General features: G+C 46.1%; 1 protein-coding gene across 7 annotated transcripts; it reads left to right on the top strand.

The window, feature by feature from the left end:
- Nucleotides 1-1,019: 1,019 nt before the first annotated feature.
- Nucleotides 1,020-22,663, top strand: DLG4 (discs large MAGUK scaffold protein 4). 7 transcript variants are annotated; one of them, XM_003768784.4, is made up of 21 exons: nt 1,020-1,176; nt 9,882-9,947; nt 12,904-12,957; nt 13,159-13,209; nt 13,526-13,650; nt 13,852-14,021; nt 14,152-14,288; nt 14,409-14,553; nt 14,936-15,074; nt 15,248-15,404; nt 15,656-15,758; nt 15,934-16,048; nt 17,609-17,785; nt 18,229-18,265; nt 18,381-18,408; nt 18,520-18,567; nt 18,746-18,847; nt 19,281-19,453; nt 20,576-20,685; nt 21,671-21,762; nt 21,870-22,663. In XM_003768784.4, the coding sequence occupies exons 1-21, from the start codon at nt 1,147-1,149 to the stop codon at nt 21,974-21,976; spliced, it is 2,166 nt and encodes a 721-aa protein (XP_003768832.1). In that variant the 5' UTR covers nt 1,020-1,146; the 3' UTR covers nt 21,977-22,663. The 7 variants fall into 7 exon arrangements, with proteins under 7 accessions (XP_003768832.1, XP_023358541.1, XP_003768831.1 ...); XM_023502773.2 differs by having other exon boundaries at nt 13,150-13,209; XM_003768783.4 differs by having other exon boundaries at nt 9,882-10,046.
- The last annotated feature ends 1,419 nt before the right edge of the window (nt 22,664-24,082 follow it).

Raw genomic sequence — 24,082 nt, 5'->3', positions numbered from 1 at the left:
GGTAGTACAATAGAGCCCTGGATCTAGAAAGTAATACAAGTCAAACGTAATATTGACATTCCATCATACAGTAGCCACTTTCTTCTACATCCCTCCCTTTTTTTTTTTTTTTTTTTTTTTTTTTTTTTTGCTGTTTCTCATATTTCAGGCTCTATAGAGTCCTGGAAATAGTCATATTTCATCCCTGCCTCCTAAAAACCACCCTAAAGGGAGACCAAGGCCATCAGTTTCCCCTAATGCAGGCAAGCTAGAGACGCGGAATCCTGTCTCCCTAATCCCTCTTTATCTCCCTCTCCCCCACCCTCCTTGCCTCAAGAATATTTTCAGGGCCCTATTCTCCCACTCACAGGTGCTCCCTACCATACCATTGCCCCTGCCAAGAAATCCAAGCAATTACATTATTTTCCCCCTCTGTTTTCATCCCTTTTTCTCTAGCCTTTCTTCTTGTGCCTCCCTTTTTTTCTTGCTGTGACTGTGTATCTTTCTCTCTTTGTCCTCATCTGTATGTGTGTGTCTGTGACTCTGTCTTCATCTTCTCCTCCATCTCTATTCTCCTCCTGTGTATCCGGGCTTCCCCAAGCACTGAAGGAGTTAACCTCCCTTGCTCTCCCCCCCATCCCTAGCTCCCTCCCTTCCTCCCCCTTCTTCCTCTCTCCTCTCTCGCCTTCCCTTCTCAGCTCCTTGCTCCCTTGGCCGCGGCTGCCGCCTCCAACCCCCCTCTTCCCATTCCCCCTTTCCCAGCTGCCAGGAGAGACCCTCCCCAGCCCCTCTCTCAAAACCCCCCCATCCTAGTTTCTCCCACTCCTTCTCCCCCTCCCTCTCCCACCCTAGCTCATGTCTCAGCCTCCGGCCCCTAGGGCTTCAAGCCCCTTGCGCTCCCATCCTTCCTGAGATTGGGGTGGGTACCCCCCAAGCTCTCTGCCTTCTATTAGGGGGACCACCTTTTGGGGCCCCTCTTCCCCTCCCTCCCACGCTTCCTTTCCCTTCTTCTTCTCCCCCCTCCCTCCCCTCCTCACCCCTCCCCCCACCCGGCCCCCCCAAAAAAGTGGGGTACGGAGGGGGGAGGGGGGAGAGCTGGCTGAGGGGGGAATGAGACCCTAATGAAGTCAGAGTCCCCCACACGCCACAGCGTCCAGCCCCCCAAACATGGACTGTCTCTGTATCGTGACAACCAAGGTAAGCAGGATATTGGGGGGAACTGGAGAAAGGGGTGTCAAAAGGCTGATACCTAGAGGGAACAGAGTTTGTATAGAGGTACCAGGTAGGCCTTTTCTGAGGCCTAGGGGCCATAAGGGGAAGCTCAGAAATGGGGTGCTTAGGATGTCTCCCCAGATTGAGGAAGCATGAGGACATTGATAATGCAGGGAAGATTAGAGGCAGCTATGGGGTACCCCGGAGTGATTCCCCAAGTGTCTATATGGAGCACAAATGTGTGTGTGTGGGGGGGGTTATGGCTTAGGGGGGAAGAGCCTGATGGTTTGAAATTTGTGGGGGATGTGGGGAATGCTTGTCTTGGGGGGGGGGAAGCCTGGCTCGTACTGGGAAAGAAGTACATATATTTTAGGGGTAGAGGGGTCTTCACTGGTAGGAGAGAGCAAGTTTGATTTTAGGGACTACAGGTCAATTTGCGGAGAGAATTAGAGGCCTTGAGAGATATTCTTAGGTTTTAGAAGAATTGCTTAGAATCCACTTGGAGGAATATAGCCGCAATCTGGGGACACATTTATTTTGGGGGGTCACTCAATATGAGGATAACTGGTAGTAGTAAAGGTTCAATGGGTCAAGGCCTGAGACAGGGAACCATTTTAAAGAACTAATTCAAATGAGATTAAGATTTGAGGTGCTGTATCATTGGGGATCTCCAACTCCAGAGCAAGGGGAAATCTAAGATAGGCTTATAGGAGTTGGCTGACTTGGGGTGTCCTGTGAGTGGTGAATTTGGGAGTCCCTAATAGCCAGGTGTTCTCATTCTTCCTCCTTTGCCCATTCACTTTGCTCTAGCTCTCACTCCTGTCCCCAGCAGGAGAGAGAGGGAAGGAGAGAAAAGCAGATGAAAAGACAAACTCCAGCCCTGCTCAACAAGGCTCTTAAGGGGGAGGGATGTGAAGGACACCCTGGATTTGGAGGGTGAGCCCCAGACCCAGGAAAAGATCTAGGCCTTAAGGAGTTGGATGGGGCTTGGGATGGAAGCAAAATGAAGGTAGGCAGAATGAGGGGGAGGATAGAATGGAAAGGAACTGGGGGCGGTGGGGGAAACCGGGGGAGTTATATGGAAAGCTGAATGTGGAGGGGCTAGTCTGTGAAAGGCAGAAGGGCCTGGGTGGTGGTGGACACCTGGTTTCCTTATGGGAGAATCTGAAATTTGAGGGTTAGATGCCTGTGCAGAGGGTTAGGCAGGTGGCAAGCTGGGAGGGTGGGGAGAAATAGGAGGGACAGGAAGTGGCGGCTGGGGGAAGCAGGGTCTGGGTGAGTCATAGGATGGGGAAGGGGTTATATTTAGTGGAAGCTATAGCATCTGGGGGGAAGGCTACTCACATATCCCACCATGCACATGAATGTTCATGTGCACACGTGAGCATAGAGTTGGGCCTTAGGAAGACAGAGGATATGGGAAGGATTTAAGAGGCAGAATTCATGGAAACCAAACCTGGTTGCCTTTTAGTCTTAGCATCTGCTATCCCAACTCATACCTTTGCCTTGCTCCACACACATTTCTTTGGGCCTTTCCCTAGGGCTCTTATCCTTAATTCATTGTCTTTCTATTTCTGCTACTTTTTTTTGTTATTTGTCTTTCTGCCTCTTTCTTTTTCTCTTAAGTCCTTTATACTTCCCCTCATCTATTCCTCATGTTTCTTTTTTCAGTTTTTCCCCATCTCTTGTCTTCCTCCTTTCCTCTTCCTGCCCTTCCCCAAGGCCAACGTTAGGGAGACAGGAAGGAAAGGCCCAAGCAAATGCAGGGACACTTGAGGACATGCTTCCTTTTCTCTTCTCCCCGCCCCCCCGCCCCCCATATCCATGCCTTCCCTGGTGATGTTTTCTATGGATATATGCAAAAGGAAAGATCCCTATTGAGATATTAGGTACAAACCTTTCTGAGAGCATGTTAAAATAAAGAGGAAGAAAGAAACCTGGGCTAATGTGTACCAAGTCCAGAGAAACAGCTTCCCTTTATTCTGATGTAGAACTGAACCAAAAGCTAGAGATCCTGATGACATAGGGTCTCTACAGGGAAAAAGGAAACATAGGAAGATTTAACATATAGGTGGCTTTGGGGGAAGACTGATTTCTTTGCCTTGAAAACTTTTCAGCACTTGAAGGTGGGACTCCAACTCCCATGAGTCCCTGGGGTAGAAGGTCCCTAAGTACGCTAGAACTGTTGCCCTGAGACCTGTTGGGAGTCGTAGTCCTGCCCAGTCCGCAGGCTTCGGGGTAGAACGGGAGTGGCCGGCAGGGGACGCTGTGTCCCAGCATTCCTGGCGGGTATTGTGTGCACTTGTTCTTCGTCCTGTTGAGGCCTTTTCCTCTGGCCGTCTCCCGTAGTATATTTACCCTGACATCGGTTTCCATCTCTTGTTTCTATCTCTTTAGTCTGTCTGTCTCTTTCGCCCCCGCCCCCAACCCACTTGCCTCCCTCTTTCCACCTCCCTATTTCCCTGCGCTGGCGCCGTTGCTATGGTAACCGGCTACGACTAGAGCGCTTGGCAGGCTGACGGGCGGGGCCCACGGAGGTTGGGGGTGCGAGCATGGGGGCGGGGCCGTGGGGGAAGGGGCGGTTGACTTTGACCAGAGAACTGGACATGAAGCAGTTAAACCCTCCAGGCGGTCCTAATTGGGCAATTTGGGGACGCCGGGGGCGGAGTTGAGCCGGCCACCAACCCATGCTTATTGGCCGAGATGGGCGGGGCGGGGTTGGAGCGGGGCGGGGGGAGAACAATGGAGGGGGGGGTGAGGCCGTGGGAGCGAATGAAGAGGGAGGCGTGGTCTCATGGAGGGCGGTGGGAGGGGCACTGAGGGGCCGAGTTATCAGCTTAAGGGGCGGAGTTGTCCCAGAAGAAGGCGTGGCTGGGCCCGAATTAGAGAAACTAGGAGGCGGTGGGCTTCAGACGGGGCCCTGAGGGGAGTAGGGTCTTTTGAAGAGGGAATCTGGCAATGGGAGTCCTCACTTTTGGGTTACCTAAGATGGAGGTCTATTCAGATCGAATCAGACACCCCTCCCACCTATCTCGTGTCCCTGGGAGACGGTTGTCAAGGCAATGGCAAAGTCCTTGATTGCTATGTTGCTAGGCAACAGGAAACGGAAAATGGAGGGAAAAAGGAAATGGGGGTGGGGTGGGAGGCTGAAAAAATGTCGCCCCCTTCTGGAGAACTGGGAAGTTTGTATGATTCTCCCCCCTTCCCCTTTTTTCCCCAGACCGGGTGCCCCCAAATCCTCATTCCTCACCACCACTATCCCTGACTCCACAGCCATTTCCTTTATGTAGTCATGTCCTCACTTATTCGGAAGCCTTCTTCTTTCAGGGAAGGAAGGAAATTGGGATCAGGATTGATACTTTAGTCCACAAGAGAAACTGAACAGGGGCACGGGTGAGAGGTGAGAGATAGGAAGGATGGCTGGGAATACATAGTATGTCTTGGGCAGATTAGCTGGAAACCTGAATATTCCTTGGAAATTTAGTGATTCATTTTTAAGGTTCTTTGGAAAGGTCCACAATAGGGGAAGACCTCAGAAATCCAGGAGGGAACCCTGCCCTTTTAGAGTATCCTTTCCTGTGTCACATTTTTTCCTGACTTGGATTTTGGGGCATCAATGAAGTTTACGGGTATCTATTAAATTAAAAAAAAATCATCCAGATTAATATTTGAAGTTCAAGCAACAGTAGGAGCCCTTTGGGAATCTGTGGATAACTATATGGATGATAGGACATGGTGAGGGAAAAAGGATATAGCCGAACTAGATTTTGACAGATGCCTTTACTCTGAAGCATTCTAGAGGTGCCAGAAAGCAAATTTAAGGTCATTGAATTTAGGGGACCTGGAAAATCTTGGGGTTCAGTGGAGATTGTTTTGGACAACTCCCCTGGAATCTGATGATGGTTTTGGGAATTCTGAAAGGCTTGGAGAAATGAGAGCAATCCATTTTAGGCATTCACTGAAGGTGGTGATCCCTTTATGGGATTTGAGAGCAAACCCAAAATATGGTCAGCAGTTTTTGTTATTAAATTTTTTAGGAGGTAGAGGGCTTTAAGGATATAAACTAATCAGCAGCAAATATAAAACCACCTTCATCCTATCCCTCATATGGAAGGGAATTGTTTAAGAAGGAGACATGTCTACAGAAATTTAGGAACAAAAGGAAGGATTTGGAAATGTCTCTGAAAATTCATTTGAGAGAGTCAAGAGGGAAGGGAAACTGGATTCCCGTTGTAAAGGAGGAAGTCCTCCCCTCCTTCACCCTATCCCCACCCCCAGGTATTAGAGAAGAGTCAAGTCTCTTTAAAGAAGTCAGTGTTGGGTTGCTTTGTTCCTAGAGTGGCTGATTGTATATTAGCAAGTTGGAAGTGGATCATTTCTGAGAATTTAGATAGGGAACTCTAAAAACCTGGGACACAACTTTGGAATTTACAAGGGTCCTTGATGAAATTAAAATGCAATTTATATGGATATTAAAATCAGGTAACTAATTTTATGTTATTGGGGAGAGAAGACCCTCAAGTTCTTAGGATTTCCGCTAGCTGAGGGAAATTTGATGGGTTTTTGATGGAGATGGACGGCTTGAGAGACTCAGAATTTTTTTAAGAAAGGCTAAATGTGGAGGGGTTAGGACTTGGTACAGGACCTGTGATTTCACTGATGTAGGGAACTTCTGAAGGAACCTACTCTGCAATTGTAAATTTGAGGCCGTTGTCCAGGGCACTAGGACGTTGGACTTACCAAGGGTCACACATCTTTATATGCCAAGGCCGGCGATCTCTCAGCAAGAAGGTCACTATCAATTTGATGTTTCCCTGAGCAGAAAAACTCATTTTAGGCAGGAAGGGGAGCTAATGGATGGTGGGAGTAAAGAGTCAGTTGTGATGTGAAGCCGCGGAGAGATCGGTTCAGGACCCATGGACCAGCTGTGCAGGGAGGGAGGTTTCTGGAGACTGCTGGGGATAGGGTGAAGACGGAGCGGGCCAGAGGAGGACTGAGGGGGCAAGTTTTGAGGATGTATAGACTTGGGAGGTGGAGTTGAATGGGGGCGCCCAACGGAAGAAGCAGCCTGGGGAACTCGCAGCCTAGAGGGCGGAAGGGGAACGCTTGGCTCCGGGGGGGTCTCTCACTCCTCTCGCTCCCCCCCCCCCACCATGACGCTCTCCCGCACTGCGCAGGCGCTGCTCTCCCCCCCTCCTCTCCGGCCGCAGCCTCCAGTTACCGGCGCCGCAGCCCCCGCCCCTCCCCCTTACCCTGGGACCCCCTAATATCCCATTCCCTTTCCCCATTATACCCCTCCCCTCCTCCATGTCGGCTCGGAACAGATTCGCCTCCATGTGTCTCTGCGTGGTACGTGCCGCGGGGTATGGGCTCCCGGCCCCCCTCCCATTTTCACGACCCCTTCGAATCTCGGATTCAAGCTTCAAGAGCATCCCTTCCCCTCTACTGGGCTTAGGATCCGGAGGGTGGAGATTCCTTGGGGATTCTTCATTTGTTTCCTTTTCATGTCTGGGGGGCTGGGGAGGAAGGTCCCAAGGGATGAGAGCAAGACAGCCCCGTTCTCACTCTTCAGTTTTATCTAGAACCTAATATGAGGGAGGAGGGTTAAACATCTGTCCCAGATTTTTTTATCTGCCCTGGGCCTCAGAGATGTTAAGCCACAATGGGATTGGAGCAGTTGCCCTCCCCCCCCCATCCTGCTTTATTTCCTTGGCATCTAATTTGGGGGGACAAAACATAGCCCAGATTCATATGCAGGGCCTCAAGAATGAGGGGGTCTCAAGGAGATAAGAGCAACAGGACCATTTCCCCCACTTTTGTTGCCCCCATATTCCAGTAATTTGGGAATTCAAGCCAGCCCTCTTTGCTTCTTGGTGAGTTTCAGAGGAATCATTTTTAAAAAACTGTTTCCTGCTATTGGGGGTATAAAAGCTTCCATCCTAGTCCCATATTCTTTGCACTTCACTGAGGGCTTCAGGAATGGACTTCCTCTTCACCTTAGATGAACAGATGTTTTTTTCTTCCTGCTCTCATTTTTTGGCCTCTTGTAACAAATCAGTACTGAATTTTCTCACCAACCTCCATTCTCCATTTATTTCCAGTCCTAGACCCTCTTTTCCCTCAAGCTATTCTATTCCTCAGATTGAGGGGAGGACTGCAAAGATAAAAGTTTTTAAGCTCTCCCCCCAATCACCTGCTTCTCACAGTTTTAGAAGGAATCTTTGTGTATAATTCTCATACTCAATTTACAAGATTTAAGATTTAAGATCCTTTTGTTTTTGGACTACCTAATGATGAACAGAGATGAATTAAAACTTATGGTCCTATGAAGATTTTTTTCTTCTGTCATGTTACTTAATAGTATCCCCAATATTTTCATAGGAGGGGTGTGTTATCACATCTAGTCCTTTTGCAGATAAGATTAATAATTAAGTCTTGGAAGGACTTTTTTAAGATAGTTTGGGAGATTTGTTACCCACATCTTTCCATTCACTTACCTCAAGATTTCTCAAAATTTTTGTGTATGGAACTAGAATGTGGTTATTTACTTGGAGTTGAGTACCCTTCCTAAGTCTTAGTTTGTGGTCCAGACTGTTATATCCTAAATATCATGAGACAACTTCTTAACAGGAAATGAATGACATTTTGTCCCTTTTTTCTCTTCTAATATACCCCAAAGTTTGAGATTCAGCTTTTCAATATCATTTCCTGAAACCTTTCCTAAGGAGGAAGGTAGTGGATCCTTCAAACATACTTAACCCACTGATTTACTCAGAAACTTAAGCCCCATGGTTTGATAGTGTTTGGACTTTGAGATCAAAGAGCACCCAAAGAGTTCAGGAGGCTGCTGCTTAAGAAGGAAAATTTAGTCTAGGCCATTATCATTCATTACAAGATCTACACAATTCACATATTATTAGATGACCCAGTGGTAGGATGTCTCAGAATGAGGCAGGGTCAGATAGAATCTCGCACTCTGAAATAGCATCAAACACTGTAGTTAAGGACAGGGAGGCAGAAAGTGGGAAAAGAGAACAGATATACTCTCAACCTACATATACATATCTCTATCTTTCATTCTCCCCCGATATTCTTCTCTCTTCCCCTGTCTCTACCTCCAGTTTATTTGATGTCCTTTAAATTAGAGACAATGGAAAAAGATTAGAGGTGGATGAGAGGAGATTGATTCCTCTCAAAGGCTCTGTTCAACCCTTTTCCCAACTTTCACTCCCAGCCTCATCAGTGACCTAAACTAAGTCTCATCCCCATCCCATTCAATAGATGAGAATCTGTGCTTTCCATTTTCTATTGCCATCTTTCTCTCTGAGGAATATCAGGATTAGTTTACCCCAACTGAGGTTGGGAGTGGGGGTGAAGAGGAATAGAGAGTGTGTTCTTGGGAGCAGAGTTATAATGTCTGGGTCTGAATGGCTGACCTTTGCAGCTGAAGATTAGAAGTGATGCTAGTTGGGGAGTGCTATTACATACTTCCTGCCTGGGATGTTGTATGTTTTGAAGCTGTGAATGACTAACTCCTTCTCCTAGCTTTAGGGATGAAAAGTGGATAAATGTTAGTGTGATCTGAGAATGGAGAGGCTCTTTGAGTTATAGGAAATGGAAGTAGAAGAGATTTCTATCAGTGAATGAGGGCTGAAGAAGCTGCAGTATTAAGAGGATAGGATTAGGAGGTAATCAATACACATTAAGTGCCTGCAAGATGGGACTTTAGCATGCCTAACTGAATGCATAATTTAGGGGATGGGGCTGAGAGCTCTGCATTGAGACAAAATTGAAGGTTGAGTTGGGATGGGGGACTGTGAGAACTGGGAAGATAGGAACTGAGGACTGAGAGGCTGGGGAATGAATTTAGAATAAGGGAACCGAAGGCCTGAAAGACTGAAGGACCGGGGACTGAAAACAGTATTTAGGGAGTGGGAGACTTGGAATGAGGAAAATCTGAGAACTGGAGACAAGGAGATAAGGATTGAGAGAGTAGGGGCCAGCCTTAAGGAATAATTGGAGAATTAAAGGGTTACTGAGGAAATGAGAGAAGTCAATTCATTTTCAAATTAAACATTTAAGTGCCTACTGTGTATCAAGCACATAGTAGTAATGGAATAGGAAAGAATGGGAAACTAGACATTGAGGGGATAGTAAATTGATTATTGAGATGGAACCTGAAAACTAAGGAAGTGAAAGAATTGTAAGAACTGTAAGGACTCTGGAAATAGAGGAATAAGAATAGATGGATTTGGAAATTAGGAATGAGCTATTGAAGGACTGGAAACCTAGGAGCTGAGGGAATGGGAAACAAGAGATGGAGGTTTTAAAGTTAGGACAATTGGGAACTGAGAAGAGAAAATGAAAATGGGGCACTAAGGACTAGGGAGATCAGAGGGCTGATAAAGGGGTAATGACACAGAGAGTATTGGAAACTGTCAAATGAAGGAAAGGGTGACAAAATGGGAGAGGGGCCAAAGAGTATAGGTGTGGAAGACTAGGTTGGAAAGAAGTACTGGGTTAAGTTTGAGGTAGCATGCTGAGGGAAGGGCTGGATGATTGTAGATTAGAAAGAGCTGGATATGGGTGAAGGATGGTAAGCAAAAGGGAGTGGGAAGAGGAAAGACTGGGAGAATTTTGGTTCAGGAAGTTGCCCCGATACCTTCTCTTGACATTGCCTTCATTTCCAGAAATACCGCTATCAAGATGAAGACACGCCCCCTCTGGAACACAGCCCGGCCCACCTTCCCAACCAGGTAAACGCCCCCGAGCTGGTGCACGTGTCGGAGAGGAACTTGTCCCATCTCGAGGCCGTCAGTGGGGTCGTGGGTCACGCCCACCTCTCCCCGCTCAAGGTAGGAGACCCAGGTGGCCCCCTCCCCAGTCCCTTGGAGCTTTGGAGCCGCTGCCACCCCCCCAAGGGCCGGTACGGGGGAAGAGAGCCAGAGTGGAGGTTGGGGGATGGGGGAGGTGGCTTCCTGGGTCATGGGGAGAGCATTGGACTCTGGAACCTAGAGAAGGAAAGGAAATGGAAGTTAGGGTCCTGGTTCCCCAGAAGGGGAAAATCCTCACAAGTAATGTAGAAGAGTTTTCTCTTTACATTAGTTCTTCCCCTGCTACACTATCAACCCCACTCTCACCACCACCACCCTCAACACACATAGAGGCAACACAGACTCTTTATTAATGCTTCCATTAATACTTGATCAGCTCAGTTTAATTTTGGCAGAATCTGTCCTTCCCTTCCTTCCTTCCCTCTTTCCCTCCCTTCCTTCCCTGTCCCTCCCTCCCTCCCTTCTTTCCCCCTCCCTCTCTTCCTTCCCTGCCTCTCTCCCTTCTTTCCTTCCCTCTTTCCTTCCTTCCTTCCCTGCCTCTCTTCCTTCCTTCCTTCCTTCCTTCCTTCCTTCCTTCCTTCCTTCCTTCCTTCCTTCCTTCCTCCCTTTCCTCTTCCCTTCCCTCCTTCCTCCCTACCTTCCTTCCTCCCTTCCCTCCATTTCCATCACCTCTCTTCCTCTATAATTTCATATGATAAAAGACTAGGAGTAGTGAGTGATTGAAGGTTCATGTTAATGAATTGGTTGTTAAGGGAAAGGAGGTACTGGGGACTGAGAAGAGAATCTTGGTATCTGTACTGTATACCAAGTAGGTGGGAAGAAGGTTTCTAGACAGTGTTCAAGGAGAGAGATGAAGGTGAAGTAGAGAAATCTGGAGAAAGGATAACTGGATGATACTAATCCCAGGGAATTAGAGGAAATAAATCATCATAGAACTGGAAAGAACTCTAGAGGCCATCAACTCTGCTTCTTTCCAAACACTTCTTTACAGATGAGGAAATAAGTTAAGTGACTTGTCTAGGATCACACAGCTAACAAATTCAAATCCTAGGTAGGATTTGAATTTAGATCTTCCTGACTCTAAGACCAGCATTCTAACTTATTCCACATTGCTGCCTAGAGTGGTGAGGGTCAGGAAAGAGTTCAGAAACAAGAGTAGTAGGGAAGGGAAAGATATAAAGCAAAGAGAATTGGGATCCTTTGAAAAGAGTGAGGGTGAGGTCACTGCAAAATTTATTTTTGTTGAGAATATCTAGAGGATTAGGAATGAGAATTGGTAGAGGGAAATCAAAAGGATTTAGTTGGAGATGAGATGCTACATGTTACGCTTCTTCTTTCACATAATTATTATAAAAGGAGGTGTTCTATGGGTTTACCCAAAAGTTAATATAGAATGGAATGGAAAATAGGTTGGGGATGCTTGGCTGAATGGAGCCAATTAGGTAATTGACAAGAAATTATATTGAAAAGAGTATGTAAAAGGTAGGGTTAGGTAGGAGGTTTAGAGAAAGATGGGAAAGTAGATGTGTTTGTACTGGGGGTTAGAAAGAGATCTGATAAGGAAAAGAGAATAAGAAGTGTGGAAGAATAAGGAATTGTGGGATGAGAAATTAGGAGTAGACGGTATGAGATGTGGAATAGAGGGGAATGTGGATGTGGAATAGATGGGGACGGAGATGGAAGATGAGGATGTGAATGAATGATGAGAACATAGCAATAATGGATGGAAATGGAAGATGGTGATGATTGATAGACCATACGAAACAGTGATGAGGAATCAGATGGAAGTTATAAAGACCTGACAATAAATGGAGTAGTAGCCAGCTTGGGTAGATTTAGGAGATGTACATCACAGTTTGGGCAAAGAACACTTTGAGGACAATGGAGGTAGAACTCTCAGTCTTATTACCTCCTTTCTTTCAGTTTTGGGTGCAGGCTCCCCACATCTTCATGATAACTGCTAGGTAAAGAGTGACATCAGGAAAAAATTTGACCCCACCTTTCTCACATGTTAACTCTTTTCTTGATGGTTGTGAGGAGAAATCCTCCAAGCAAGGACTGGGATTTCTTTTACCATCCTCCAAATTCCATAGGGACTGGAGAGGAGAGCAAGAGTCAAGGAGGGACTGAAGAAGATTTGAGATGTATTATTTCAGATCATGGTAATGAGAGAGTTAGAGCTATGGAAGGAAGAGAGTATTCAAAAGAATCTCCTTTGAGACCAATTGTTTGTGCTTTTCTCATGCTTATTGCTTTGATAACAATTAGTGATAGGATATTCTTACTATTGCTAAGCAATAGGAGACTAAGGAAAAGAGATTTGGAGGAATTATATGTATAATGCATAGCATATATAAATCGTATCATATGCAGTGAGAAACTCTTCTCTTACCCTATGCTTGTTCAACTTTACCTTTCATCTTTTGTTCCCCTTGTTTGATTCTTCCCCTCCCTATCTCTTTTTTAAAAGCTACTTCTCATATATTCACAGTTTCTCTTCACCAACCAACAGCCATATATAAACAATACATACATATACAGGTGTACATACACAAGTGCACAAACTACCTTAAGTGCAGGGTGAGAGAACCAAGACTTTCTCCAGACTCATCAATCTACCTACCCCTTTTCAGAGTTTTTAGACATTCAAGGACTTCTAGAACCTCTCATCTTGATGGACTGTTCTTGGGAGTTCCCTGAGGGAAGGGGGACAATGAGAGCTTAGAAGCCAATAGAGGGAAAAATGCCTACATTGATGAGCAAATCTGAAGCCGTGGAAATTGGATGAGGAGCTGGGATAATGGGGACCCTCCCCTCTACCCCAGCACAAACTCTCTGGGGTCAAGTCTCATGATATTTTCTTGTCTTTCAACCATAGGCCAACTCTCCCCCCGTGATTGTGAATACAGATACTCTTGAAGCCCCTGGATATGTGAGTTGGTCAGATTTGATGGGACCTTGGGAGGGTTAGAACTGGAGAGCAGGAGGATAGGTAGAGAAGAGAAGTAGGGAGTGAAAAAACCAAATGATTAGGTACAAGTGAAGAGGGGAAAAAAAAGAGGAGGGTTATAGGTTACTAAGGTAGGAATATATGTCTCATTGTTTTTGTTTCTGGCCTGTGTTGGAGCTGCAGGTGAATGGAACAGAAGGGGAGATGGAGTATGAAGAGATCACACTGGAGCGGGTGAGTAAGTGCCCCCTATTCTCTTTAGCTCCCATCTTCTTTATACTTTTCAGGCACTATCTTTGTTTCTTCCTCTGATTTCACTATTTCAGCCCTCTAATTCTTTAACTTCCACTTCTCTTACCTGCTAATAGCCCCTCACTTCCTAGCTCTTGTTCCTTCTCTCTTCCCCAACTCCCTTGCTCCAGCCACTACCACCCCCTTTTTTGCCCTTATGTCTTTATTCCTGTTGAGTTTATGGAGAGGATTCTACCAGTGGAAACAAGGCAGAGGTAGGAGCTGCTGATTCTTTCTCCCCCCACTCCCCTTCACCCAGGGTAACTCAGGCCTGGGCTTCAGCATCGCAGGTGGCACCGACAACCCACACATTGGCGATGACCCATCCATTTTCATCACCAAGATCATTCCTGGGGGGGCTGCAGCACAGGATGGCCGACTCAGGTGTGGGGGCCTGGATACCTGGGTCCCTGAGGGAGAGGGGACTGGGGACTGGGGAGCTAAGGCCCTGAGAGGAATCATATAGCTGGGAGGAATGGGAGGGAGAATCACAAATCCTAATGCTTGAGTCCCTAAGAAAAATAGGGGGACTGGTGGGATGGGGGATATCAAAGTTTTAAGATACCTGCTTTGCTGTCCCCTTAGAGTCAATGACAGCATCCTATTTGTCAATGAGGTGGATGTAAGGGAGGTAACACACTCAGCTGCAGTAGAAGCCCTGAAGGAAGCAGGTTCAATTGTTCGTCTCTATGTCATGCGACGGAAGCCTCCTGCTGAGAAGCTCATGGAGATCAAACTCATCAAGGGACCTAAAGGTAACTCTTGACTTCTAGCTGTGTCCCTCTTTATGGGTACAGGCCCTCAAGTTCTCTTGAATGCCTTGGCTCTCCCTGTTGTCCCTGCTCTCTCAGCTCCAGTTCCTGAGAGCTTCCCCTCCCTCTCTAGGGCTTGGCTTCAGCATTGCAGGAGGTGTGGGGAACCAGCACATCCCAGGAGATAATAGCATCTATGTGACAAAGATCATTGAGGGCGGGGCTGCTCACAAAGATGGACGACTACAGATTGGGGACAAGATCCTTGCTGTGAGTTTCCCTTTCCTCTAGCACCCAAACACTGACTTTGATCAGCTAGGCCTCCCTGTCTTCCCAGCTCAGTGCCTCATACCCTCTGATCTGATTTCTTCATTGTTCTCCTCTTTCTAGGTGAACAGTGTAGGGCTGGAGGATGTGATGCATGAGGATGCTGTGGCTGCCCTGAAGAACACATATGATGTTGTCTACTTGAAAGTGGCAAAACCCAGCAACACCTATTTGAGTGATAGCTATGCCCCACCTGACATTACCACTTGTGAGAGCCCCTCCCCAACCCTGACATCACCCCTTATGAGAGTCTCCTCTATATCCCAATATTACCCTCTGTGAATCCTGCCCTAAGTTTCTGCTCTTTCTCCCTGTGACAATCCCTAATATGTCTGCTTTTACCTATAAGAATCTTTCAGACTCTGACATCATTCCCTGGGAAGCCGCCCAACATGATTGCCTGTGAATATACTCTTTTCAATTCCTTTGACAGCACCCTTTATGAGATGCTCTCTCTCTTCAAGTCCTTTGATAACATAATTTATAAAACTCTCCTTCAAAAAGTCTAAATACCAGGAAGCTCCCCAGGGTGGTGAATTAGGTTAGTCCCTGAACCACCTGCCAGTGCTCACTTTTGTGTCTCTCCCTAGCCTATTCCCAGCACTTGGACAATGAGATCAGCCACAGTAGTTACCTGGGCACTGATTATCCACCAGCCATGACACCCACCTCCCCCCGTCGATACTCCCCGGTGGCCAAAGAGTTGCTGGGAGAGGAGGACATTCCCAGGTGGGGAAAACCATATACCTGGAACCCTGAATGAAACTGAAGTTGGGAGGTGGGGAGAAAAGAGGAAGGGACCAAAAACCTAAGTCACTAGAGGAGCCAGGAATCGGGAGAGGCACATCCTGGGAGATGACCAGATTATGTGGTAGTGATCCCTGTACCTTCCATTCCCACAGGGAGCCACGGCGGATTGTGATCCATCGGGGCTCTACAGGCTTAGGGTTCAACATTGTGGGGGGTGAAGATGGCGAAGGCATCTTCATCTCTTTCATTCTTGCCGGTGGTCCAGCCGACCTCAGTGGAGAGCTACGCAAGGGGGACCAAATTCTTTCGGTGAGAGTATAAACTCCCCCATCCTATGAAGCTCTTAGCCCCCAGCCCTGGTTGTTAGGAAGGAAGCACTTTGGGAATTCATGAATCTGGCAACATAATTATGTTTCTATTTCAGCTCAATTTGGTGTCAGGGCTCCCTGGTAATAAAACTTAAAAGCCCTTCCTTATCTCTCAAACTACGGGTTGAGGTCCATAGGAAGCTTTTCAGCAATATGACTTGGTGACTTATCATACCCCCTCTCTCTCTTCAGGTCAATGGTGTGGATCTTCGAAATGCTACCCATGAACAAGCTGCTATTGCATTGAAGAATGCTGGCCAGACTGTCACTATTATCGCTCAGTATAAACCAGAAGGTAATAGTGCAGGAGTGAGACAATGCTAAGGAGGTGATTCAGGTCATGGTGCTAATGAAAGGAACAGAAACAAAGACCTGGGATGGATTGGGAGGTGTATATGTGAGTAACTCTCTTTTGATGGGGCCATAGGGTCATCAGTCTATGATAGAGAGGATTTTCCTTTTTTTCTCAGAGTACAGTCGATTTGAGGCCAAAATCCATGATTTGCGAGAACAGCTAATGAACAGCAGCTTGGGTTCTGGGACTGCCTCTCTGAGGAGTAACCCCAAAAGAGGCTTTTATATCAGGTTAGAGTTCAGTACTCTTCCTTCATTTACATTCCCCTCTCTCCACCCCTTTTCATCCACCATAACTTCATATCATTGTTTCCCATCCTTCTATTTTCCCAGTTCCCCATCCCTCCATCTCCATGCAACAGTAAATGCTTCATTGGCTTTTATTTCCCTTAAAGGTATTTAAAGGTGGTATTCCAAGGAAAAGAAACCACCTGAACAGAGGCACAGAATGACTTGCTAGCTTATCCCAGTCAAAGGAACATCAGACCTGACATGGTCTGGCTTCTAGACCTGACATGGTCTGGCTTCTCCTTCCACAATACAAGGCTGCTTCTGCCTTCCTCACAATTTTTTCAATGTTTTATAGTTTTCAAAGCACTTTAAAATATATCATTTCATTGAGTTCTCACAATTGTGTGAGTGAGGTATTAAGAGATGTTATTATCCTCATTTTATGGATGAAAAAGACCCCCCCAAAATGATGTGACTTGCCCAAGATCATGCAGCTATGGTCCCTTTTTCATTCAAGCCTCCTATTCTTTCACATTGCTCTTTCATATACCTTCTGGTCCCAATAACCTGAGTTCTGATACCAGCTCATAGCCCAGGTTCTATTTTCTCTTTATAGTTATTTATTCTTCCTTTTCTTCTTCTGTAGTTTATTCTATAGCTTCACTTTGAAATTTAAATCTCTTGTATTTCCCCTGACCATTCTCCACACAGAGATGCTCCCCACATCTCTGTCATTTCCTCAGGAACCCTCCTGAGTCTTCCTTGTCTTGACACTTTCCCATGTTGCTCTTGTTCTCCCACCTTGACATTCTTTCTAGTTCATCATATTATCATTACTTTCAGGAACCACTCCCACCTCTCTTTCCCTATGTATATCCAAACATTTTGCAGATTGAGTAGAAAATGGATCGTATAATGGATAAGATGCCAGACTTTGATTCAGAAAGAGCTGAGTTCAAATTCTGCCTTAGCTGTTTATACATTGGTAAATCCATTTCTCAGGTTCAGTTTCCTCATCTGTAAAATGGGAATAATAATAAAGGGCTTCACAGAGATACTCTGAGAATCAAGGTAGTTATCATTATTGTTGTTGGCTTCATTCCCCTAATCTGCTGATTTATCTGTATCATGCCAGACTTTATACTTATTTGTGGGGTTGGTAGGTAACCATGACTATAGAGGGCTGAAACTCTTGAGTTTATGCACTGAAGTCTGGACAACTGAGCACTTAAGGCTAATTACTGATTGGACAATATAACCATATGCTTGGAAAATGGCCCTTCCCACTATCCTGTGCTGGCTCGATAATTAGTGTATACAGAGAATTGTTGGAAGGATTAAGGGGTGGAGTAAGACTAGCCAGGGTCACTTCTGGATGGGAGACGAAGAGGAGAGGTCGTGGAGATCCTGCCTCCATCCAATTCAGTCCTACCCCTAAAGACCGAGAATAAAGACCAAGGACTTTTGCTTATCCTGACTCTGGCTGATTTTAAGGTATCCAGGGTGTTAATGCAGTCATCCTACGTGACTTCTTTTCTAACCTTCTTCAAACCCAAACAGGGCCCTGTTTGATTATGACAAAACCAAGGACTGTGGCTTCCTGAGCCAGGCCCTTAGTTTCCATTTTGGGGATGTACTGCATGTGATTGATGCTGGTGATGAAGAATGGTGGCAGGCACGACGTGTCCAGCCAGATGGGGAAACTGATGACATTGGCTTCATTCCTAGTAAACGGAGGTGAGTAGAGGTACTCAGTTGACCTAAGCAGATGTGAGAATGCACATGATCAGCCTGTATGATAGCTCTTTAACAGAAGAGAGTCTAGAATGTGTGCCTCATTAGGGAAGAAGGTCATAACCTTTGAATTCTTGAAAGTTGAATTTCTCCAAGTTCCATTGTGGAACCATATCATCCATGAGTCTTAAAGGGATTTACAAGAGCATAGACATCAGAGATTGCTGGGTATTGCAGTTCCTAGAGGCCTGAGTAGGAGTCAAAAAGAGAAGGTTGAGAGAAGCCTACTTTCAATTTGTTCAGAGTTTCCCTAGGATTTCTGGAAATTAGGAGCTTAGAGAAAAGGAGACAGTTCCTTACTTATGGAGGTCAGAGGCCTGGAAAATTATTTAAAGGGAGGAATTAAAGTATTTATATGATCCCTTAACTCCCATTCTGCCCCACAGGGTCGAGCGGCGGGAATGGTCAAGGTTAAAGGCCAAGGTGAGCTTGGAGAAAGGTTGGGGGATGCTGAGAATGTGAGAAGTGGAAAGTTTAAGGAAATAAAAGCTTTGGGGAGTAGAAGAGTTAAGTGACATTTCTCCCATATTTTTCTTAGGACTGGGGTTCTAGCTCAGGATCTCAAGGTGGGTATGTCTTAAAAAGATGGGTTTAAATGAGGTCAGGGATCTTATGGGAGTGGGAATGGTGAAGAGTCAGGATGAAGGTTATATTATACACTTTTTTCTCTTTTTTAGGTCGAGAAGACACAGTGCTAAGTTATGAAACGGTGACACAGATGGAAGGTGAAACTCCATCCCTATCCATATTGTGTCCCATACAATTTCCTTTGATGTTTTTCCTCTGGCCTCTCTTCAGCTGCCCATCCCAACAGTTTTTCTTTTCATCTCTTGTCCTGATTCTGTCCCCTTCCCCTGCCCCAAGATCTCTTTTAACTCTTGACTCCACTGTCTCCTTTCTTAGTGCACTATGCTCGTCCCATTATCATTCTTGGCCCAACCAAGGACAGGGCCAATGATGACCTCCTCTCCGAGTTCCCTGACAAATTTGGATCCTGTGTTCCCCGTGAGTGACTGGATTGGGATTGTTGGAAGAAGGGAGGCAGTATGGTATAGTCCCAAAGATTTTCCCTCCAAATGAGCCAATATGCCACATAATCCCATAATCTTTTGTCCAAGGAACAGGTTGACCCAAAGGGTGTTAAGAATTATCCATTATCAGTTGGTAACTAGGGATCAGAAAGATGAAGGATAGGAGACCACATTCCCCCAAATCCTTGATTACTAGCAAAGTTCTCAAGCCGGTGAGTTAGTTGCCCCAAGAAGCGCTGGGAATTATAGTTATCTCCCAAGCCCCTATCCTCCTACCCTACTTCAGAAGAGCTGGGTGCATAGCCAGACGATTGGGAGATTTGGATTATTTAGTTCCCTGAAGGCAGGTCCTTCAGTGGGAGGGATGGTGACTAGATTTCAGGTCGGGGTGGGGGCCTTCCTGGCAGATACAACACGGCCAAAGCGAGAGTATGAGGTGGATGGTCGGGATTACCACTTTGTGTCATCGAGAGAGAAAATGGAGAAGGACATCCAAGCTCACAAGTTCATTGAGGCCGGTCAATACAACAGCCACCTCTATGGGACCAGCGTACAATCTGTACGTGAGGTGGCTGAACAGGTACTGCCCTGGGGCCCAGGCTCCAGAAGTGTCCCTTTCCCCCCCACCCTTCTCCTAGCCCATTGCCTTCCTCTAGCTCTCTCGCTCTAACTTTTCTCTTTCTGTCTCTTTCCCCTGCTGGGTCTTGACTCCGTATCCTGCTCCTCTCTCTGTCTGATCCAATCTTCCTTCCCACAACCTGCTGTGCTCCCTCATCTCCTACTGTCCCCCATTTTTTTGGTATGTTTTTGCCTGCTTTTCTTTCTATGTCTTCCCCTTACCCCTCCTCTTTTCTTTGTGCCCCATTTCCTTTCTCTATCTGGTTGGTCTCTGCTTTGTTTCCTCCCATTCCTGGCTTTGCCATTACATCTGCTCTCATTCTTTCTGACTGGCTGAACTTTCTCCCTTATCAATCTTTCTCTTCTGTTTTTTCTTTTTTCTTCTCTTCTCCACTATTGGGGTCTCTGTCTCTTTTTTCCCCCTCTATGTTTGTATAACCCATAACCATCCTTTCACTCCCTCTCTCTACCTTTGCTTTCTCTCTTGTTTTGGCATTGCATGGATACCTGTCGATGGTTCCCCCCACCCCCATCTGCCCTCCTGTTCCCATTCCTCTTCCTCCCCTTCTCTGCTCCTCCTCTCCCCATCTGCCTCCCTATTTTGCCGTCTGTCTCTCCTTATTTCTCCATCTGTCTGTCCTCTGTCTATTTTCCCTCTTCTTTGTCTCCTTCCCCTTCACTTTGCCTCCTCTGTTATGTCTCCTTCCTCCAATTTCTGCTCTCTCATCTTCCTCCCTCCCTCTTTCTCCTTGGCATTGTCTGTCTGTCCTTCCTCCTCTTTCTCTTTGCCATTCTGTCTCCATTCTTCTCCCTCTATCTTTGTTTCCTTTTTCTCTTCTTTGCTTCACCTGTTTGTCCTCCTTCCTTTTCTTCTTCTTTCTTCATTCTCTGTAATTCCATATATCATCTTTCCTCTATTTTTCTATATACTCTTTCTCTTTCCTTTGTCTTTATTCACTTGTTTTTCTCCTCTTTCCATATTTTCTTCCCCTCTGTGCTTGGGTACTTCTGTCTTCTCTTGCCCTATTCTCTGTCTCCACCTGTGCACCCTCCTGTCCTCTCCCCTTCCCCTGCTGCCCCCCAGGGAAAGCACTGTATCCTTGACGTCTCGGCCAATGCCGTGCGGCGGCTGCAGGCGGCCCACCTGCACCCTATTGCCATCTTCATCAGACCTCGATCCTTGGAGAACATCCTGTGAGTACTGTCCAAACTTCCAGGGACAAGAGGGGAGGGATGTGTGAATCAGGGCCTCCCCACATGCCTCAAAACACCTCCTTGTATTGTTTGTATCTCAGTCTGGCTCCTACCACAATACCCCACCCCACCACCACCACCATAAATACAAAGGACACCAAGTGGTGGTCTTAAGATGATTCAAGTCAATGTCAAGTTTCTAAGGAGTTTTTCCTTAGGATCCTTAGGATCTGTGTTGTTACTTGGGTATAGGGCTGTGGATCCTTTCCCCATCTCACTTATTTTCATGAAATTCCCCCCCCACACTTTTTTTTAGCCCCCCTTCACCTCAGTTCTAGTAGCCTGAAGGGTTCCTTGTTATTATTCCCTGTACTCTTCAGTTTCTGTTAGCCTGTTGAGGGAGTCAAGAGAAGCAGCTGGCAGACTAGATAAGAGGGTGGACCTTGGAGTCATGGTGACCTGAGGACATGCTGTGCAATCCAGAACAAGCCATTTGACCTTCTCTTGCCCCATACAGTTCTTTAAGGCTACAAGTTAAATTGCTGATATGCTCCAGTCAAGAGAATTGCCATATTGGGAGTTCCCCATAATGATGAAATCACAGGTCCAACATATTTTTTTTTTTAAATTGAGTGACTCAAGATGATAACTTCTGACAACAACGTCAGGTTAGGGGATCCTGGACTCAAGTACATTATAATTCTCACAGTGGGGACTGACACCAGAGAGATGAGATTCTAGAAGGATTTTTGTTTGTTTGGGGTTTTTATGAAGGGTATTCCATAGACTTCTAAGAGACCCTGGCTCCAGGAACTGCTGAAATTATAGCTTTTGTTCATGACTGTCTCTCTTTCCCTCAAACAAATTCCAAAAGTACCTTAGTTTCTTACTTACTGATCTATGCTCTCGGCATCGAAAGAGTGTGGAATAAGATAGGACTGGGCACCATATTGTCGCCTTTGTCTCACCCATCTTCTCTCCCTAGAGAAATTAACAAACGGATAACAGAGGATCAGGCCCGCAAAGCCTTTGACAGAGCCACTAAACTGGAGCAGGAATTCACAGAGTGTTTCTCAGGTATGTGGGAGAATGGAAAGGAGGAGATTGGGAATTTCTTGGGAAGAGGTGGAAACACTGAGAAACCAATAATAATCTTTACTTTTCCTTTCTTTTCACTCTTACAGCCATTGTGGAGGGTGAAACCTTTGAGGAGATCTACCACAAAGTAAAACGTATCATTGAGGAGCTATCAGGGCCATATATTTGGGTCCCAGCCCGAGAGAGACTCTGATTCCCTGTCTACCACTGAAGCCTGGACTCACCTGCCCTCTAAGGCCCCTCAATCTGGACTCACCTGTTCAAGCCCTTCTCCTCTTATTTATTTCCTTTATGACCCAACCCAGATGGGGGGGACTTCTCTGCATGTGCCCCGCCCCCCTGAGCTGGATGCCTGGGTCCCAGGAGCACAGAGAAGCTAGGGGAGCTGGACACTTGGATTCCTGATCCAGGAACATCTCTCCTAAAAATCCCTCTCCCTTCACCACATCCCATAGCCTTCAAGACCTGGGACACCTCAGCCATCCCTTCCTGCTTCTTCTTCCCCTTCACATTCCAGAATGCAAGGGGACTAGCACTTTCTGGAGCAACCCAGGCTTGGGGCCTGAGGGGCCACTGGGCTCAACCTTCTCAGCTGAGGGAGAGGCTTGAGTTCACCTACATCCCAACTTCCCATATTCCCTTGATTTCTCTCGTTTTTTTTCTGTTCTCCATTTTTTTCTTCTCAAAGGTGGTTTATTTTTTTGGGAGGGGTGTTGGGGGCAGTCACACAGACCCCCCCCACCTTCCCCATGAATTTCCCCCTTTTTCTTGCTGGTTTGCATGAGTGGAAGGTCTAACTGTGGCTTTTTTCTGGGATTTTTTGGGGAAGGGGGAGGGACAGGGTCTGGGGAGGAGGGAATATGGGAGGGGGTGGGGAGAGGGGGAAGGGGGGGTGGGCCTTGGGGAGTTGGGGGAGATTAGATATGCTGCCGCCTTCTGCAATTTATTTTTTTTTTGAGAGAGCGAAAGGAAGAGACAGATACTTGAAAATGCTTGTGGCCTGATTATTTGGGAGTAGGGGGGGAAGGGGAGGTAAATAGAATGGGTCTGGAAATACCCAGATTTAATTGATGGTTTTACCACTGGAATGGTGTTTGGAAATTGATAGAAATAGGAAAAGAACCTAATGAGGGATGGGTATAATAAGAAAGATGGGTTGATGTTAAAATGACCAGAAGTCTGCAAAAAACTTTTGGAAATGGGATCCTTAACTAATAAGAGGTCTGCAATCAGAAGAGTATGAGCTTCTGGAGGGCAAGAGCCAGTCTGTCTGGCTTTTTCTCCAAACCACTCAAGCCCCAAGCATGTCATGAGGTTGATGATATCTTTGTAAGGTGTCTCCAACAGTGCATCTTGGTGTCACTAAAATTACTAAAATCAGGGCAGATCATTTGATGTGTCAAATACCATATGAAGGAGGTATCCCTTGCAAAATAGCTCATTTAAGGCCAGCTAAAAGATCTATTACCTCATTCCTGTCTCTTACCCCTCCTGTTCACAAATCCTACAGGAGCAAAGACCTTTCTCCTCACTTGGGATACTAAAGGCAGTTAATTCTGCAGAAGATGGAACTCAACATTCCCTCGAATGCTCCCTTCTTTTGCTGAGGGTTCTTATGGTGAACACTTGGTTTTGAGAATTGTGATGTCAGCAATCTAATATTTACATGGAGGCATACATGCAAATCTCAGGAAGCTCATTTCTATTGGAGTCCTCCATTTAATCTGAGACTGACTTTAATCTCTACCTTCAATAATATTTCTTTGTGTCATAGTAAGAAGAACATAAAATGCAACTTTTAAGCCCTTTTAGGTTTGTTCTTCAATATACTCTAGACCCTATTTCATCAGGTACCTTATCCAGGCTACAAATAGGGCTTATCCTCAAGTCTAAAAAAATCTCTGGTAAAGAGAGAGATGCTTTCTAATTACATCTTCCATTGATTGGGATTGCTGGTTCACCTAAGGTTGACATTAAGCCTTCTGGAGTGTGAAAAAATAGGTGAGACATGGCAAAGTTTATCTTCTTAAGTTCTCAAGACTTGAAGACAACTCTGAGGCAGGCAGCTCTTATGAACTACATTTAGAGAAACCAGTTCTGGGAAATTCAAAATCAGGTAGTGAAAAGGAAAAATGGCCTTTCCCCTCCCAAGACTCACGGAATGCTTTCATCTTGGGCCAACCATCTCTCGATATGGCCCATGTCCAATCACACTAATAATCTGGAAAGAATTGTAATCCTGGACAATAGAGGGACAAAACTGTCCTCACTTCTAGGGGGAAGGGATAGGGAGTCCCCC

This window comes from Sarcophilus harrisii, chromosome 4 (genome assembly GCF_902635505.1).
Source record: "Sarcophilus harrisii chromosome 4, mSarHar1.11, whole genome shotgun sequence".
In the NCBI taxonomy this organism is placed as follows: Eukaryota; Metazoa; Chordata; class Mammalia; order Dasyuromorphia; family Dasyuridae; genus Sarcophilus; species Sarcophilus harrisii.
Note: the sequence above shows the minus strand (reverse complement) of the source record. Positions and strands in the feature narration are given on the sequence as shown.